The 20,609-nt window shown below is 47.4% G+C and overlaps 1 protein-coding gene across 4 annotated transcripts in view; it reads right to left on the bottom strand.

Annotated features, from left to right (window-relative positions):
- Dpp6 (dipeptidyl peptidase like 6) overlaps window positions 1-20,609 on the bottom strand; it is an 866,060-nt gene that overhangs the window by 177,670 nt on the left and 667,781 nt on the right. For all 4 annotated transcript variants that reach the window (XM_041640587.1, XM_041640589.1, XM_041640586.1 and 1 more), the window contains exon 6: window positions 12,223-12,275. In XM_041640587.1, the coding sequence (XP_041496521.1) occupies window positions 12,223-12,275 (53 nt within the window). The remainder of the gene's footprint in view (window positions 1-12,222; window positions 12,276-20,609) is intronic.

Here is a 20,609-nt window from a genome sequence, read left to right as displayed (position 1 = left end):
GCTTCGCCTCTCTGAGAAACTTTCTGCTGCTAGAGGTGGGGCAGTTCCTCACAGGGCACTGTGCAATGAGCAAGGTTCTAGGCAGTCAGCCGACAGGTGTGTGTGTTCTGTCACTGGTGGAGGCAGTGGGTTGTGTGCACATAATTCTGAAGTTCCTTGTTCTACCCACATCATGTGGCCAGGCTCACTTAGCATGCTGCAACATATTGTTGCCACGCCAGGACTTGTTCTTTTGGAAAGTGAGGGACAATAGGGGGCTCAGGCCCCTGGACAGCTCCTCTGTGAGCCTGGGCCTCCGCCAGATAGAATGAGAGAGAAGGATTATCTCACGTCTATATAGTTAAACAAAGGTCTCTATTCCTTCTGTAATTCCACTTTGGAACACATGACTACACAGCCTCCCCTGAGCTGGCTGCAGGAGGAAGGCAGAGAGTTCGTCCCAGTGTGGGTCATGTGCAGGCAGCAACATTCTTGAGGATGTTGCTCAGGTGGTCTACCACCCAGAGAGGCCAAGGGGGCTCTGCTGTCTCCCCATTTGGAGCCCCTTCCGTCCCTTCCTGTTACAGTTCTCTACCAACTCCTAGGAGTGTGATCTGACTTTGGGGACCTGCTTTTATTGGTCTTGAGAGCAAATGTCCCCAACCCTTCTCCACGCATGTAGATAGTCTTAGTTAACACAAGCCATGTAGAAGACGTACTGATGCTGAGAACTGGCCTAGCCGTAGAGGCAGCTTGGGCTCAGTGGCTCGTTTTGACAGAGGGATCTGAGCACTGGCCGTGTGCTCATGGTGAACTCAGGAACACAGGGCACAGGCCGAGGCTCCAAGTCACAGCAGACATCTATACGAACAGACATAGACACGCATGCCTACATAATTAATGGACGTGGAGCTTAGAATTCTATGGGAGGCTCCACGTAGAGCTACTTTTGTTATGTAAGGACAAAGAAAGTCTTTTGAAAAATTATTATTATTATTATTTGTTTTTTTTTGAGATAGGGTTTCTCTGTAGTTTTGGAGCCTGTCTGGGAACTAGCTTTTGTAGCCCAGGCTGGCCTCGAACTCACAGAGATTCACCTGCCTCTGCCTCCTGAGTGCTGGGATTAAAGGCGTGTGCCACCACCGCCCGACTTGAGGAATTATTTTAAAGTGGTTAAAATGTGTATACTGTTTTTTCTTCTATTTAAAGTACAAAGTAAGTGATGGAAGAGTGGACTGAGGGAATCATAGGGAAGCAAGTCCTGTGAGACCACATAGAGCTTCAAGTAGGAAACTCAACGTGAGGAATCAGAAAGAGTATCAATGATGGCAGTCTAGGAGAACAACATCCCTGGGGCCAAGCTCCTGAGACCTCACAGCCTTGGAAGAACTGCCTGTGTGACTGCTCCCTTCCCCCACCCATCCAGAAGAACTTGATGGAAATGCTAGCCAATGGGTTTGAAGTCTGTTGAGGTGAACTGTCCTTGCGTGCTGGAAGCCTCCACCACAAATTCTTAGGGTAGTTAGGTGAGTACAGATACCCCCTCAATCTGCCTGGCCATTCCTTTTCATTTATAAACGTAGAGCTGAGACTGAGCTCACTGGACCAGAGGCTCGGAATCAGACATGGGGCTGAGATAGTCCTGTTATTGAGAGTATACATGAGAATGCCCCGGGCAAAGGCGTCCAGGCTGTGGAGAGAGTCCAGGGGCTGCCAAGGTCATGGTATCACTACAGACTGCAGCCACAGAGAGCTACAGAAATCACGTTGCCAGGGTGCCTGCTTCAGTCCTGGCACCCCTCTCCCCGATGGCACCCATCTGCCAATTGCCAGGGCCAGAGCAGAGTCAGGCAGAGAAAAATTAACGGCACTGGAGCAATGTGGAGGGAAGGGTCCATCCTTGCAGACAGGAGCTGAGCCTCAGCAGGGCCAGTTTGGGTGACACCTGGAACCATGAGGCCCATGGCAAGGGTCCTTTCCTGACTCACGCAGCCCCAGCTCCTGGTGGAGCTGAAGTCATTGGCAGCCAGTGATGTTCAGGGCTCAGTGTAGTCAGCAGAGGAGGGATGCTGGGGAAGGGGCAGAAAAAATGAGAGCAGAGCCCCACCGGAGCGGAGAGAGTCAATTTAGAGTTACAGCCATGAGGTGGTGGGATATAACACTGCAGGCAGATGGAGTCCAGCACGATAAGGCATTCATTCCATTCTCTAACCGCTGGCTTCTCTAGCCATTTTAGGCAGTACCAGTGGTACCTAGCACAGCCAGCGCCAGTACCTAGCACATTGGTAGTGCTTGTATTTAGTGCACTATTTATACCTAGTGTAGTACTAGTCCCTAGTACAATACCTAGTGTAGTTCTGGCACTTTGTGGAGTACTGGTACTGTAGAGCTGGCACTGGGTACAGTGTGAGTACGCAGCATAGTGCAGGTACCTAGAAACTTATAAGACTTCCCACTAGCAATGCCCTGAGTGGGTCTCCCAGCACTTCGAAAGGTCTGCAGGAATTTGCCTTTGGATCATAGAGTGGTGGATAAGAATCAGGATGCACAGAGATATATAAAACCCTGACCTTCTCATTCATTATTACAAACTTGGCTGTCTCAATTTCTGTTTATGGCAAAGATTAATTCCAAAGATTTCAGGTCCTGCCGCCCTCCTGGTGAAGCTGGAACCTCCTTACTTTGCGGCAGTGAAAAGGACTGACGTCGCTGGCTGGGTGGGGTGAGATGCTAATCTGAACTCTTGGAAGCATTACTTCCAGGTAGCCCTTGATAATCTGTGTGCTCTGGCCATGGTTCTTCTTGAGTTTCTGAAATCCCACAAGTCTTCACTGCTGAGAGAGTCCAGGGTCTCAGGGAGCCAGGGAGTTATCCTGCCATCTCCTCAATTCTGTGCCACTGGGTCTCTGCCCTTGTCTCGAAACTCTTGGAACCAGGTGGGTGAATCATGATGTGTCCCCATGCACCCTGTCTATGAAGGCAGCTGCAGAAGTACCTTCTGGCCACCCCAGCAGCTTGGGCTGGGCACTATGAACCCATCTGCCTCTGGGGAGTCCCAGATGTCTGCATGTCTTTCTCGCAGTGCTATTTCCAGGATAGTGTATGCAAATGTTTAGTGAGACCCAGAAGGCCTCAGCGCTCTCTCAAGCAAAGCTCTTCCCAGTGGAGAACTCCATGCCTGGAGGTGAACTTTTGCCACCCTGCCATCAACCCATCCACATGGGGCTGATCTGGATGTCACACCCATGACCCAGTCAACACAGGTCCAAGCAATCAGCCTAGCATCTTGCTCTTCCTTTGAATTCTTTTGAGGGAACTGGAGAAGGGTGGTTCTCACAAAAGAAAGTTTTCTTGACATTCTGGCCAAGAAATTTAAGTATTCGTCCAACACACCGAGCCCATGGCCTCTTCATGTTGCTCAAGATCCACTCAGCTTACGTGGCAATCCTGCCCCACTTCTAGCCTCTTGCCTTATTTGGCTTCATCACTTATGAGTGTTCCCCATAGGTCATTTAAGAGAAGAGGGGGAAACATCCAGCAGTTCCTCAAGGTCAGGCAGTGTCACCCTGAATCCTTTGGTGCCTGCCAAGGAGGAAGATGCAGGCATGTTGGGAGTATAGCTCCGTAGATGCAGAGCCAGAGGCTCCAGGTGATGAACAGAGCCGTTTCCAGGGCACTGTAGCCTCCTCTAGCTGTGCAGTGACCAGGTGGAGGGAGAGAGGTTAAAAAAACTACATATAAAAGAAAGGTGTGCATTGTGTGTGTGTATGTGTCTGTGTGTGTGCGTGTGTATGTGTCTGTGTGTGTGCGTGCGTATGTGTGTGTATCTGTATATGTGTTTATATTTGTGTGTTTGTGTGTGTCTGTGTGTGTGCGTGCACGTGTATGTCTATGCATGTGTGTAGTGTATGTGTGTCTCTCTGTGTATCTGGGCATGTGTGTGAGAGTATATGTCAGTGTGTGTCTGTGTGTATGTATGTGTATATATGTGTGTATATGTGTGTGTCTGTGTGAGTGTGTGCTCTAAGTGACACAGCTGCTTTGAATAACACTTAGGATTTTTTTAAAAATCAAATTAACCACATATTAATTATACAGCCCAGCTGGTCTACTTCCAGGTATTTACCCAAGAGAAAGGAAGACATATGTCCACATGCAAACACTCACAGAAGATTCACTCATAACAGCCCTCAATGGGAAACAACTTAGATGTCAATCAGACATATGTTGTTGGAATGCAAACTGTTAGATACACACAACGGGTCACTGGTACCTGCTACAACATCAATCTCAAAGAATGCCAATCTCCTCCAGGGAAGGAGCCAACTACATATGGTACAACCCATGTGTACAATTTCTAGAGAGGCAGGGGGAGCCAGATATGGAAGCTCATGACTATAATCCTAGCACCTAGGAGGCTGAGGCAGGAGGGTCACTGTGAATGTGAGGCCAGCCCGAACTATAAAGCAATTTCCAGGACAGTCTGGGATACAGATTGAAACTCTGTTCCAATAAGCAGCAACATCAGAGAGAGAGAGAGAGAGAGAGAGAGAGAGAGAGAGAGAGAGAGACAGACAACATGGTTTTCAGGAGCAACCAGAGGGGTCGGAAGGGTGTTGACACTTTGGGGTAGGCAAATGTTGTGCATCTTGGCTGTGGGTGACTCGTCTATTGGGCCAACTCTGAAAAGTGTATTCAGAGACTGAACTGTGCTGTAGGGAAATTGTACTGAAGCCAGTCCATCACTGGACGCACAGAGTCTGTGTGTGCTCTCCTCCCACCGACCTTTGGTGTCTATACTTGGTCAAAGCTGTTCTTCATGTTTATTCTAAGCTAATGCTGAAATGTGGATGCTATTGGACACACACACACACACACACACACACACACACACAGAGAGAGAGAGAGAGAGAGAGAGAGAGAGAGAGAGAGAGAGAGAGAATAGTCCAAAGCACTGAGAAGAAAGGAAGGTGACCAAAACAATATGAAATGCACCGGAGAGCGAGCTGCAGCCTGTAGCTTGCACTGGTCCACTGTGCACCCAGCACCTGCTAGGCACTCGGTTATATTGCTGAGACCACAGCATTCATTTTCCAGGCATGGACATGCAGGAGCATCAGCCTGATGCAGAGCATACTGATCTGCAGACAGATCGGTGAGCAGACGCCCTTGGGAACACACACACACACGCACACACAGCTCTATCCCAGGAGACTAACATATACATGCCTCTAACCTTCACAACTTAAAACCTACTATGTGATTCTTCACACAAGAAAGCCATCAATAGCCCAGAGGAGGGGAATAAAGACGGTGTTTGACACACTGACTTATAACAATACAGATTCCCAAGGGCAAGAATCCGAAATGCAGGCTTATGTTAACACTACATCCCACTAGGTGGAGCCCGAGGGATAGGCTAGAGTAGGCAGACCCCGAAAGTCATCAGGAAGTTGTTTAAGTGGATTGGGCTGCCTTTAGAATATAGGGGCCATGTACAGTGCTTTCTAAACATTAGAGTAGATCATTAAGATGATCTCATAACCATATTGTTCTGGGTGGAGTGATTGTATCCAGAGAAACAGCCACCTTTCTTTTTTTAACCCAGGTGGTATGGCTGGCTACGGATGGCTACACCAAGAAAAGACACGCAGGGAGGAGAGGAAGGGGAAGCAGTGACACCTGGTTCAGGGCTCACAGAGTGCGGTAAGTTGTCTGTGGTTCTGGAAATCCCCGTAGGACTCCCCCTTCTCCAATGCATGCCTTTCTCAGAATATCTAACCAGTTTGCTTCCATGACAATCTTTCTCAAAGGGGTAGGAGCAATCTAGTGACGCAGCTTCTGGCAGTTGTGACAGCTGCTCGCTTTGCACAGCCAAAGTTTGTCTGTGTGTGTGACCAGATGGGCCCTGGAGATCAGCATACGGTAGTATGACATCTTCAGAAAGGAAGTAGGCTCAGCTTCAGAGGAGCAACCCCGGATGCTGAGAATTCCCCCATGCTCCTCCCTGAACTTGTGAGCCTTGATTTTTCTATGCACTAGGCTCAATTCATGATGGGAACAAGTCACCAAACATTATTTAAAAGGCTACGGGACACAAAGACTCAACATCTGCCTTCATTTTCCAAGAGAACACCAGCCGCCCACCCATAGGGACATCCATTTGACCTCCCTACCCACTGAATCTCTCCCATGGCCTGTGTCTGCAGAAGCCCATACTACCTGAATGTAAGCCTCTTGTCCTCACATTCCTTCATCTACTCTAGGCCCGAGTGATAAGTCTTGCTGAGACTTATCTCTCTCATGCTCAACATGTCTTGGGTGTGTTTACCACGCGGAGCCACCACACTTGGTTGGGGCCCTAAATCACTCATTCTCCAAGCACATCCTAAAGTTTACCCAGTCTGCTGCTACCCATGTGCCCTGGGTATGCGCTCACTTTCTAGCCAGCATGGACTCACTGCAGGGGCCATGCTTGACGATGGCTTTGCTAGGCCTCAAACATCTCTTCATGTCTTATCTAGTAGGAAAAAACTAAAAGAAAACCAACTGAGCCACCAGGCTCAGCTCAATGCAGACTTGAATTGCCCACAGCCCTCTCTTCCTTCCTAGATTTTGGAAGGCAGATTTACCTTTCAGAATCAAGATCATACTCAGAGTTACTTTATCATGTGTGCTCACCCAAATTCACAGCAGCATAGCTTGACTGTGGCAGCCTTCCCTTATAGCAGTTGGGAAGCTGAGGCAGGAGGATCATGAGTTCAAGGACAGCCTAGGCTACAAAGTAAGACCCTGTATCAAAGATTAAAATTAAAAATCCAAATGAAAACAATGCCCCTATCTGAGTCCTGTTGCTTAATACAGTGTTAATAATAACGTAACACTTAAATAAATATTTTCCAAACCATACTGCATTTTCTGTCCTTCATTCTGCAGAGGCTAAGCACAGGCAGTTAACCCTGTCCCTCTTAAATATGGAAACCAAAACCCATGGAAGGAAAGCAGAGCTAGACAGCCACTGGGGTGAGGGTTGACCTTAAAATTCTTGTCACTGAAAAGCTGACGTTGAGGATGCCTGCATGTGCTGCTAGGTTGTCTCTTGGGGAGCACTGTTTTCCTCCTGGAACTCACTTCCTAAATAAACAAAATCCTTGTGCACTCCAGTCTACCAGGGGAATGAGAAGATCTAGGCAGAAGGAACCATGACTCAGCTCTGCATCTTCTCAAATACACTGTGGCTTTACAAAGCCAAGCCCAATTCTGAAGCAATATAGTTTTTGTGCTTGATCAGAGTTAGGACACTGTTCGGCACAGAAGATGGCCTGTCATCTAAGTAATGTCTTTGATACACATCTTAGCTAGCCTCCAATCTATCACTATTCTGAGTTTTCAGACCCCCAAAGTGCCAGCGCTTCCTGATGGAGTGACTACCCAATTTTATTAAATTTATTTGTTATAGGAAGCATTGATCTTTCATTACTTTGTGGACTTTCAAGATGATCTTAATCTCTCTCTCTCTCTCTCTCTCTCTCTTTCTCTCTCTCCATCTCTCTTACACACACACATATACATACATACACACACACACACACACACACACACACACTCACTCACACATTTTTTATAGGATTGAGTCCAAAGACAAAACAAATTCAAGAAAAGAATTATGACAGAAAAATGTTGAAGAGATAAATTGTACCAAAGTTTGTTTGAAAACATCTAAAAATGATTTATTTTTATTATGTGTCCATATGAGTATTGTTTTCTGTGAATGCCAGGAGAGGGCATCATACCCCTTGGAACTGGGTTTACTGAAGGTTATGGACCTCCCAATGTGGGTACTGAGAACCAAAGTCAGGTCCTTTGGAAGAGCAGGGCATGCTCTTAACCACCGAGCTATATTTCTAGTATTGGGTGGTTAATATCCACTGTGGAAAGTTGCCTTACTTCATGAAAATTCTGACATGAAAATTGTTATTGAAATACCACATGTTAAAAATGACCATCTTTATTTCTACTTAAGTAAACAATGGATAAAAGTCACATGTCCCTCAAGAATGGCTTAAAAACTTGGTAGGGGTGAGTCAAATAGAGCTACCCACAGGCAATAGGACCCTGGATAGATTCAGACTGAGCTGTCTGGAACCCTCACTGTAGCTTTGGCTTCATTGTGAATTGAGTTCTGCTTGGATCAGCAACAGAGGCCAAAGCACACGAGCTAACCACATGGGACAAGATGTGCAACAGGCAGAGACAGAGAGGCACCCTGATCTCTCCTGGCCTTTGTAGAATAGGAACGACACCAAGAGCTAGAGGGTACTGAAACATTAGCTTAACCCTTCTGTGGCTGGTTGAAAATGCAGGTTATAAATGGTAGATACTGTCCTTAAGTTAGAACACAAAGGGGGCAGTGCTGGAAGGCAACGTGGGAATCTGTAGAAAAAGCAAGGATCTGTGTGGGTAACGGGAACTTAACCCAGTACAGTGGTGCACCCCTGTCACTCCAGTACTCAGAGGGTAGGGAGAGATGGGGTGTTAAAAATTCAAGGCCTCCCTCATCTGCCTGGCAAGCTCAAGGTCAACCCTACCATACAAAACCAAACACCCCAAACCCATGGACTGGAGAGATGACTCAGTGGCTAATAGCACTGGCTATTCTTGCAGAGGACCCAAATTTGGTTTCTAGCATCCACATGGGGGCTCACAACCATCTATAACTCCAGTTTCAGGAGATCTAAAGCCGTCTGACCAGCAAGCAGTAAGCACATGTATGATATGCACACACAGACACAAGCAAACATTCACACACATCAAAAATAAGTTTTTACTACTTCCACCAAACACAAAGAACAACTCTTCCTTTTTGCACATAAATAATGCAAATTTAAATATTTTAATAAAGATATTTTGATTTTCATAAAGTCAATGTGCTTATCTTCTCTTTGAACCCAGTTGGAGCATGAGCCATAAGACCCCGCCACCTGCTGGAGGGGAAAGGAACCTTTCGAAGGTTGAGGCTGCAAAAAGTATAGGCTGAAAGCTGGCCCAGTTCAGATGTGACTGGGACAGCTTTGGAAACTGGCTAGTGCATGAATTTCCCATGAGTGATCTTAAAACAATAAAACGGAGGATGTTTGGGAAGATGCAAGAATGCCCCTCAGTGGACCCAGAGTGAGTTAAAGTGAAGGCAGGGTGGGATGCTGGCTCAGCATCCAGCAGAGGCTATGGATGAACAATCTGTCCATTCTGTGTGAATCCACAGGAGCTAACCAAACCCAGCCTCACTAAAGATCTGATGTAGACAGCTCTAACGCTTGTACTCTGCAAGCTTACATCAGACCTGTCTTTGAATTCCTCCAAAGTGGTGACATTAGGGACACGGGCTTGGAGGAAGCCAGCCAGCCCTGCACTGAGATTCCAGCTGTGGGGTGCTGGGCCTGTGACTCAACCTCTCTGGGCTCTCATGTTATTTACAGATAAGAATGCCTAAAGCTAAACGCTTAACACTTAAGGTGCAGGGGCCAAGATCCACAAACACAATCAGGACATGATGGTGAGTATTACAATTAATTTTATATAAGAAATATCTGAAGCAGAGTCTGGGGAGAAGCTTGTGCAAGTGCTTGCTTTGTAAGCTTGAGATCTAGCGGGATCCCTAGAACCCTGTTAAAAAAAACAAAAACCTGGGCACGGTGGTGCAGAACTGCAGTACCAGTGTTGGGGCCGAGCGGGGACAGGCAGATCTCTAGGGCTCATTGCTGACTTGGTAAGACACTGAGAGACCCTGTCTTAAGAAAAAAGCCCCAAGGTGAACAGTGGCTAAAATTAACTTCTGGCTTCCACATACATGCTCACACGTGTGCACATGCACTCTCTCAGATACATGCCACCACAACGTACGCACACTAGCGAGTGCGTGCATACACACACACACACACACACACACACACACACACACACACACACACGAACGCCCACAGTTGCTCACTGGTGTTGGGCTCACTTAGGAAGTGAATGATGGAATAGTGGATAAGCCCAGAGCCCAGCCTTTTCCACCACCCTCAGATTTGCCAGCTGCTTTATCTAACACTCAGACAAAATTCTTGGAATCCATTTCTCCTGAGTCCTCCCAGATGCAGTAAAATCTTAATATGTCAGGTGTAAACTGTGTGTGGAGCTTTATGAATTTATGTACGGCAGAATGAAAGATTCAGCAAGTTCCACACATTCATTGCTTCCAGGATGGGGGATGAGTCTCAAGCCATCACTCCATCCTCTGAAGGCCACGGCCTTTGAGGATGTCTGTCTGCTTTAAGCTGGGTAGGATGACTCCCGCTCCTTGAGCAACTTCTGAGGTTCTGCTCTGATATGCGAATACTTCACTTTTTATAGACTGAGTTTATTGTTTTAAATTACGTGTTATGTATGTGTGTCTCTGTGAGTATAGGTCATGTGAGCGCAGGTACACACAGAAGCTTGAATAGGAAGTTTGGTGCTCTGCAGCTGGAGATACAGGCAGTTGTGAGCCACCCGATGTTCGTTCTGGGAACTGAATTCCCATCCTCTGGAAGAGGAGCAGGCACTCTTAGCCACGAAGCCATCTCTCCACATCTTCCCTTGCCATGGATACTTTCTGTTTACTATGTTCAGTAATGCTCAGTTTCTTTGGTTTAATACCATGAATAAACCAACAGCCCCATTCCAACACATTTGTCCTTTATCTCCATGCAGGCAATTTTGTCTGAAGTCCAAATGAAGCTAAGCCCACCATGTTTATTTTCTAAGGACATGCCCTCATTCTGCCTAAGCTTAGCAGAGAACAGACAGCAGTCTAAACATTCATTCTGTGGCTAAAGCTCTCTTCCGGAGCGATATGGTTCAGCAGCACCTGCTGTTGTTTATTGGCGTTTGTCAGGGAAATGTTGTGTCTCAACCTCAGCATCTGTAGAAGCTGCAGGATGAGGCTAGCACCACAGTTCTCTCTTCCAGGGTAAGCCCTGGGTACCTATCCTTCTCAGAGCATCGTTGGGGGAGACAGAGAGCACAGAACAGAATGTAGGAGACAATGGGAGCCCAGGACCAAGATGCCCAGAAACAAATGATGGAGACTCGGGGATGGGAGTGGGCAGAGGGAGGAGCCGGTAGGGATGAGACAGAAAGGGTAAATATGCAAACAACACAGTCACATCTACGGGCTTTCCAAGGTCAGCACTGCTGCTGGCTCTTAATCTGGGCCAACGGCTTCACAAACTTGACTGGTGTCCTAATCTGTGGGAATCAATGGCTAGGTAATATAATTATATTGCCAATATAGAATGAAATGTGCCTTCCTGGAGCTGAAAAATCTGTCAACAGTCCTGCTCATGGTTTCCCTTTCATCTGTGCCCTTGGGCTCTAACCCCGTACTTTGTATTTTCTTAGACAGGGTCTCCTGTAGCATAGCCTGACTGCAAAATTCTTCATAGCACAGGATGACCTTGAGCTTCTGATCCTCTTGCCTCTGTGTCTCAAGTGTTTGGAATGCAGGTTTGTGTCACCATGCCAGATGTATACAGTGCTGGGGCCAAACCCAGGGGTTAATTCAAGCTAGGCAAGTGCTCTGCCAGGCGAGCTATGATTACGTACTTGGGGGAGCACAGGTAGGCTTAGCAACACGATTCAAGGCCATAAAACAGCACGAGGCTGGGTGATCCGATCAAAAGCACCGAGAATTTGCTTCTGGGAACACAATCATGTCAGTGAAGAGCGTGAACCACAAACACACACCACTCTTGAACTGCTGGGCAGAGCCAGTTCTTTCTCCCTGTGACTCATTTCTTTGGTTCCTTTCTCAAGGCACTTCTGGAGCTATGGCCACAGTAGCCCATGCACCAACATGAAGCTTTGTTTCTGTTGTGTGGGGAAGTAAGGGACTTCCTTCCTACTATTGAGACTAGAGCCAAGAGCCTACCCAGGTGAGCTGGGTTCCATCCGGCGTGTGCACCCCATGTGGAGACACAAGTGATCTTGCTCCACAGAATCAGAGCAGGGAGTGGGCATTAGGGAGGAGATTTCCCAGAGGTGTCAGCAGCTGGACTAAGTAACTTCTGCTAACTCCGTCCTATTATCAAAAGAAGAGCCACAGCACTTTTCCAATCCGTGGTGCCCCATTCCTGCCCTAAGGGCTGGGCAGAGCCTCAGTGTCCTCTGTCTCACTTTGGTCTGCAGATTTCCAAGGGAGAGAACAAGGAAGAACCATCTTACCCATGAGGAATTTTGCTCAGGATATAATGTCCAGTGTGGGAGTGTTGAAAAACCTGCAAGAGAGGAGAGAAAAAGCAAGCACTGAGACAGAGGCCATGATTGCTGGCTTTCCCATCTCTGAATCCTAACAAACACCAGAGGCCAAGGGCAGCTTAGCAGAGACCTGCAGGCAAAGCCTTACTGACCGTTTGCATACCCTGTAAGCAGCACTTCCACCGTTCACCAGGTTTATCAGGAAGCCGGAGGCTTGATGTCATCTCCATGGTTACCTAGTTAGTGATTAAATTAGGAAGTCTGTATTTCCATCCAAACTAAATACAGCACAGAATTAATGGGGGCATGAGGTCATTGGAGCTCACTGGACATGGTCAGAAAGACCTGGCAGGACAAAAGACCTCTGAAAATTTGAAGTTCCTGCAGAGTACGGCCAGGGCTCCCCTGCGGTCTCAACTTTGGGCCTGCAGTGAGCATGGAACTGGAAGCAAGACTGGGCACACTCCCCACCTTCGATCCAATTTGATGGACATTTTCTGGCTTCTGAGAGTGGCCAACCAGGGCTCATTGCAAGAGGAGAGTTAGAAATAGCTGGTGTTGAAAACAGAAAGAGCAGGGAATCGGCACAGTTTCCAAACTTGTGGAGCCCCCAAATTACAGAGGTCTCTCTTGATCTTTTGAGACAGGAGACTATTTCCTAACCTGTAAACAGTGAAGAGAAATCAAGGGGATACCGCCCCATGAGAAAGGGGGATACAGCAGCTCAGGAAATGTCAGCATGCTCCTCCAGCTCTGGACAGAGCCTCTTCTTCTCTAGGGTAGAGTGAGATCCTGCTTTACCCCCACTCTTGTGCCCGAGGGACTTCTGAGGGCAGATGCCCTGTGTGGAGGGATGCCCAGCAGATAGCACAGAATTCTAACTTTCTAAGGCTAATGCTAGGTTTTGAGCTATGGACTGATCAAGCCATGACCATCTGTAGCCACCCTTTTCTGTTGGCTGCTGCAGATGAAATGGCAATCTACTGAGAGCTGGTCCAAGAATGAATGTCTATACCCTGATACCTTCCCCAGGCTCCCGAGTTCCAGAGAATGGTGGGCATCATTCTCACCCTGTCCTGCACCAGGAAAGTTTACAGACTTCAAGTTGTCAGACTCCAGGCATCAGAAGGTATGGCGGCACATCCCCTGCTCATATAACGGATACACCTTAACTAAATGTGTTCTTCCACCCTATCCTCGAAGTCCCACATCCCTTCCTCAGAGTTCTCACCACTCCTTCCATCCAGTAGTCAGAGACAGCCTGGCTGTAGACCACTGGTCAAACAAGTGGTGTGAAAATGTCCCCCTTCCCTTGAGACCTATGAGAACGAACCCCAGTCTGCCTGCTGGGCCTGAAATGACGACATCAGAGTCGCTGCAATGCTGCTGTCTCCATCAGTATGTGAATGCAATGCTATACTGTCCTTCTTTCCTCCCACAGCAGGAACCTTCCAGATAATAGATAAGATGTGCAGATGAAGGATGACAACGGATGCAGTGAGCCCTGCACGGGGCTGGGGATGAGCTGTGCTGCTGCTGCTGGAAAGGAGCCTCCCGAGGAAGACAGCTGGGGTTGCTACTGCAGAGTCTGGCCTATATGGACCACTGAACCAACTTCCAGGGCGTTACAGAGGACAAGGAATTGTTCAGAAAAACGGATGCAGATATAAAAGCAAACAGTGGTTAAATGCCAACCATATTGTCCTTCTAGAGATCTTGAGATCCCTGAACCAGGCACATGGGGCCCAGGCTGGCCTTCTGGATGGCAGTGGGTAGGGAGATGCTGTTCTGTTTCAAGACATCTAGCATTACTCAGGTCTTTATTACAAGTCCAAGTTCATTGTGGTCAAAGGAAAGATCCAGGGTAGCAACAGATAAAGAAATATGCAAAATGCCTTCTGCATTCATTATGCAAAGGAGAATTTTTTTCCTACCAAGGATCAACAGCAGAAACTCATCCCTTGGTTGACTCATCTTTACAGTCTGCCTTCAATACGCCACCAAACAGCACTGAAATTCTGCAAGCAATTCTGGAAGCAATGACAATGGAAAGACTGGCAAAAACAAGCTGACAAGGGTTTCGGCAAGAAGAAAGCGACAGAAGAGCTTCCGTCCTCAGCTGTAGGCCTGCACTAGCGAGGAAAATGACACATTGTTGGGAACTGACAGAAAATACCTGGAAAAGAGACCGATCGACTATTATGCCCCAGCAAAAGACATCTGGGTATGGCTTTTTCCTTTTCATCATCTCCACTGTTGGTCTCATCTCCATGGGGACATTGCAGCTCTAGGGACTGTGTCAGAGGTCTGAGGCGCTTCTGGAACCAGGGAAGTCAGTCAAAATATGATGAGGAAAAAGTCCGAGGGAGGGGTCGAGAGAAAGCCCTCCAGAGCTGTATGTCCTCCCTTCTTCCCAAGCTGCTCATGTCCTTGTCCTGTCCTTAGCAGCCCATGCTTGTCCTCACGCTGGCAGCTGCTTTCTTACTTCACTGCTTTTCTTTTGTGCTGCTCTGCCAGAACTTTCTGTTGACTCGCAGCTAATTTTCCCCGAGAACACAACACCGTCTTTCTTGCTGGCTGACTGTCTTTTTTTTTTTTTGTTGTTGTTGTTTCCAGCATACACCTTCCATAGCAAAGGCCATGTAGAGACACAAAGCAAAAGCAAACACAACTTCCTAGTACCCTGCAAGTCTTCAGGTCTTATGAAACATCTTTCTTCATTCCTTACCTTGACCTTCATGACAACTTCTGTCTTAGTTACTTTTCCATGGCTGTTGCACAACACCACGGCCAAGGCAAGGCATATAAGAGAAAGTTTATTGGAGACTTTCAGCTTCAGGGTTATGACTGTCATGGCAGGAGCATGACAGCAAGCAGGCAGGCATGACATCTGATCCACAAGCCTGAGGCAGAGAGGTAAACCTGGGAATGGCATGGACTTTTGAAACCTCAAAGCCCACCACCCCCAGTGACATACCTCCTTCTACATGGCCAAACCTCCTAATATTTCCCAAATAGTTCCATCAACTGGGACCAAACATTCAAACCTATGAGCCTATGGGGGCCACTCTGGTCATTTCTAGCCAAACCACCAAGGTTTGTCATAGGAACAGCCTTTCCTGGCTTCACTTTTCAAGTGAAGAAACTGAGTATCAGAGCCACAGATGAAGTGATCCAAGGTAGTATAATGTAGGAGGAGTGATGGAGGAAGGTCATTGGTTAAATAAAAAGAAACTGCTTGGCCCTCATTGGTTAGAAGATAGGTGGGAGGAGTAAACAGAACAGAACGCTGGGAGGAAGAGGAAGTGAGCTCAGACTCCACAGCTCTCCTCTCGGGAGCAGACGCCTCAGAGAGACGCCATGCTCCCAGCTCCCAGGCAGACACACGCGATGAAGCTCTGACCCAGGATGGACATAGGCTAGAATCTTCCCGGTAAGCGCACCTAGGGGCGCTACACAGATGATTAGAAATGGGCTAAATTAATATGTGAGAATTAGCCTAGAAGAGGCTAGATAGAAATGGGCCAAGCAGTGATTAAATGAATACAGTTTGTGTGTTGTTATTTCGGGCATAAGCAAGCAGGTGGCTGGGGTGCTGGGAACACAGCCCCACCGCTCTTATTATTACAGAGGAGAGCTCAGAGCTTCAAGTGTACACACACCTAAGGCTATTTCTATAACACCACCATGCTGGCTGGAAAGGCTCTCCCATTGGTCACGCTGTCTCTGCCAGCCACACTGCCTTATGAAGGACTCAAGTTCTCTGCATCTATCATTGGAGTCGTTGGTGGCTCTCTCTACAGACCAGGGAACTACTGCTAGCTCCTTTCACCTACCTGGAAAGTATGACTGAATCTATGGTAAAATTATTCAGCATTACCGATTTTTCCCCTCAAGCTAAAATCTGTATTTGAAACATTTTCTGGTAAGACAGGCAAGTGAACAATGATGAACACATTTGATGAATGCCCACTGGCAATCCGCTGTGTACAGTGCACTGGAGGAAGGTGTGTGTCAATATCTGGATCAAGGATGTGACAGAGTGGGTCACGGAATGACGTGAGGAAGAGGAGACGAGACAGTACTAAGAACATGACACATGAGAACACGGTGAAGTAGGTGGGTTTGCACAAGAGCGACACACTCTGGGACGTCAGAAGATACCCTGGGTACCCTGCTGTGTGTCATGACCAAAATGGTTTTAGTTGTTTTGTTCTCAGAGTTTATTTATCCAGGAACTGTACATCAAACTGTTTTCCCCCAACAGTGAAACCCATTTTCTGAGGCCCTTACATTGCCATATTCGGAAACTGTCTTTATACAGGTCATTACGTGAAAGTAAGGTCATTAGGGTAGGTGCTCATCTCCTGTGACTGGGGTGCTTCTATCAGGGACAAAGAGGGGTGTAGTGATGGCTCAGTGAGTAAAATACTTGCCATGAAAGCATAGGACCTGAGTGTGACTCTTCAGAACTTGTGTGAAACTGAATATAGTAGCATACACCTGCAATTCCGGCACCCCTGTGTCGGGATAAGAGGCAGAGGCAGGAGAATTCCTAGAAGATTGCAGATGGGCTTTCCAGGCAAGGCAGCCACGAATAGTCAAGAGATCACGTGTCAAACAAGATGAAGGTACTGATTGGCATGCCAGGTTGCCCTATGGCTTCCACATAGGCTCTGTGGCACATTTACCCACACACTCCTTCTCTCTCTCTCTCTCTCTCTCTCTCTCTCACAAACACACACACACACACACACACACACACACACACATACACACGCACACACACACATGTACACACACACACGCACACACACACACACACACGTACACACACACACACACACACACACACACACTCCCATGGACAGAGACACAGGTGCAGACTGAAGGAGGATGACATGAGGAGTCACAGGGAGTTCCTGGGAGGAAGAGCAAGGTCTCAATGGGACATAGAACAGTGGAATGCCAAGAGCCACCAGGCATCACCCACCACTAGCAGCTGGAAGGTACCAAAAGGATTGTCCTCTCCGGGGCTCACATTGCTATGACTTTAACCCCTGCAAACCACAGTGGCCTCATACATCACTAGGGCCGAGTGAGGTCATCGTCCACAGCTTGCTCATTACCACGGGTCACTACTCCCTTTTACACATAACTGGGACCAGGTAAGTAGTGGGTCAAACCTGGAGTCCATAGGCATAATGATGATATAAGCAATGGCTTAGTCACTAAAACCCAGTTCTACTCAAAAGAACCAGGTCACACTGGCCACTCTTGGAGGCCGTGGCCTTCTGATAGTCGGGGATCTGCTGGTGCCCACGCCAGCCTCCTTCCTTCCAACCCCACAACCCCGTGGGTTTTGTTTAACAGTCCCTTGAATTCTCTCCTTAATATTAACTTCTTACATTGTGAGAGCAAAGGGACTTTCTAAATTTCCTTTCTAGACAGCAGAGTGTTGCTTGCAGCAGACAATGCACCCCGCCCTTCACACTGGCAGGTGCCACATCCAAAGATCAACCAACTACAGAGAGAAAACACTTGATAATAATTGTGCATCTGCTTAATGTATACAAGCAAAGCTTTCTTTTGTCATTGCCCTGAACAATGTAATAAAACACCAATTCATTCAACATCACAATAGGCATTGTAGGTAATATGGGGATGACTGTCCTAATTTCATGTCTGTTCCTGTGATAAATTCCCTGACAAAAACAACATTAAGAGGAAATGAGTTTATTCATTTTACAATTCTGTTATAGTTCATCATTGTGGAGAAGGCAAGGCAGGAACTCGAAGCAGCTGGTCACATCTGGTCACGAGCAGAGAGAGAATGAATGCACGCTTGCTTGTGCTCAGCTAGCTGTCCACTCTTACACAGTCCAGGATCCAAACCCGGGCACTTTTACCCTGGGTCCACACATATCAGTGAACATAATCAAGACAACCTCCCACAGACACGCCCGAAGGACCACCTGCTCTACCCAAGACGACCCCTCCCACATGCCTACGGGACACTTTGCTCTACCCAATCCATTATTGATGCTCCTTTCCCAGGGGAGTCTAGATTGTGTCAAGTTGAACCCTCATAAGGTTTTAGAGTACAGAGCAGTTCCTGCAGACATCATCTGAAAATCCTCCTACATCATTGGACATTAGAGACTTCGACCTCTGGGGATTCGGAATCCTTAGAACCCCAAACCATTTCCCTGGACTCATCCAGGCATGGCTGAATTCAATTTTGAAAAGATACCGAGGGTAAGGGAATCAGTTTAGAAAAGCAAAGATGCCCATATCTCTCCTGAGGCTTGCATTAAGGCCTCTCAGGGAACAATCTGAGAAATAATTCATTCAACAACTGCAGGGAGCTGCTATAGACTCAGGAGCACTCAGAGCCAAGTCCATTTGGGAAATGGACTTGGGCTGATGATCTGGAAGGTTCTTAGAGACTCAGCCAAGGCCCGGAGCCTCCAGATGAACAGATGGAGGTCACAGGGACAGGTCCCTGCTCTGCAGAAAGCATGACGTCCCCAAAGCCAGAGGCACTGGCTCTTCTATGAGACTCTGACACTGCTAAGACCGAATAAAGACTCTCGGGGCAGCTATACCTGCATCTCAGGAAGCTGGCAGCCAGCCCATCTCTTTTCAAAAGTTTTTCTGGGGAAAGCTGCCTTTAAAATTGGGGTTGGGACAGAGCTGCAGAGATGGCTCAGAGGTTGAGAGCACTGGCTCTTTTTCCAGAGGCTCCTGTTTTAATTTCTAGTACCCACATGGTGGCTCCCAACTGTCTATATTTCTGGTCCTAGGGGATGTGATGTCCTCTTCAGGCCTCTGCAGGTACTACATGCATATGGTACACAGATACACATGCAGGTGCATACACATAAAATAAAAATAAATGTAAAAGAACTTAATCAAAAACAAACTTAGAAAATCCGATGCGGGGACTGGGAATAGAACTTAGTAGTAGATGGCTCAGGTAGCATGTGTGAGGCCCTGTATTCAATTTCTAGGAGAACTACAGAAGGAAGGGAAGGGATGGAGGAAGGGAGGTGGGGGGGGTAAGAAGGAAGGAGGCGGGGGTGGCTGTGGGGCGGGAAAACCAGAGCGTATGTTATACTAACAGCACTAGGTCACAGAAAGGTAACTGCTGCCTTGTTCTGCTTACATGAAGCCCAGGGAGTGAGCTTACTTATGGAAAGGGAAAAAACAACTGAAGGGCTGGAGGCATGGTTCAGTGGCTAAGAATACTCGCCAGGCAATCATTAGAACCAGAGTTCAGTATCACTATCTGCAAAACAAGCAGGGTATCTCACACAGGCCTGTCACTCTACGAACCTGCAGGAGGCAGAGGCAGGAAGATGGTTGGTGCTTGCTGGTTTCCAGCCTAACTGAAAAACAAGGACCCCAGGTAAAGGAAGAACCATTTCAAAGGAGTAGGCAGAGAAAGTAACAGAGGAGGATACCAGATACCCTTTTCTGGCCTCCGTGTGCGTGCCACAGTCACGTGCACCCATGCACGCAGGCGCGCGCGCACACACACACACAAATAAATACATAAATACAAAAAAATTAAAAAGCTGTGTCTGGCTTAGTACCCAGCTGGAGGCAAGGCAAGGGAAAGCTACTGTCCAATGTCCACAGAGTTGTCACCGTGGATGGTGAACCATTCTATTCATAGATGACGATGACGTCACACGGCGCTGTGAACATGCTTAAGGAGAACACAGCCAACTCCCACACTTGCAGGTGCTAAAATGATACACAGTGTTCTAGCTTCATTCTGTTGCTATGGTAAACACCATGGCCAAAGGCAACTTAGGAAACAAAGGGTTTATTTGGCTTAGACTTCCAGGTCATGGTCCATCACTGGAGGAAGTCAGGGCAGGAATTCAAGCAGCAGCTATGAAGGAAGGCTGCTAGCTAGCTCCCTCTCTAGCTTGCTCACAGACTCATACTTACTTAGCCTTCTTATACAGCCCGGGATCACACACCTAGGGAATGGTGCTGCCCACAGCTGGGCCCACCGATATTATTAATTAACCATCAAGACAATTCCTACAGACATGGGCGACACACCAGACTGATCTGGGTGGTGTGGGAGGTTCTTCTGTCTATGTTGTTTTTATTAGTTAATGAATAAAGAAACTGTCTTGGCCTGATAGAGTAGAACTTATGTAGACAGGAAACACTAAACTAAATGCTGGGATAAAGAAGGGTGGAGTCAGGAGATGCCATGGATCAGCCGCTAGAAATGGACGTGCCGGAACTTTGCTGGTAGGCCGTGACCTCGTGGTGATACACAGATTAATAAAAATGGGTTAAATTAAGATGTAAGAATTAGCCAATAAGAA

This window comes from Microtus oregoni, unplaced genomic scaffold (assembly GCF_018167655.1).
Source record: "Microtus oregoni isolate MIOR12 unplaced genomic scaffold, Mior012 000064F_ref0000363, whole genome shotgun sequence".
NCBI lineage: Eukaryota > Metazoa > Chordata > Mammalia > Rodentia > Cricetidae > Microtus > Microtus oregoni.
This window is presented reverse-complemented; position numbering and strand designations above follow the sequence as displayed.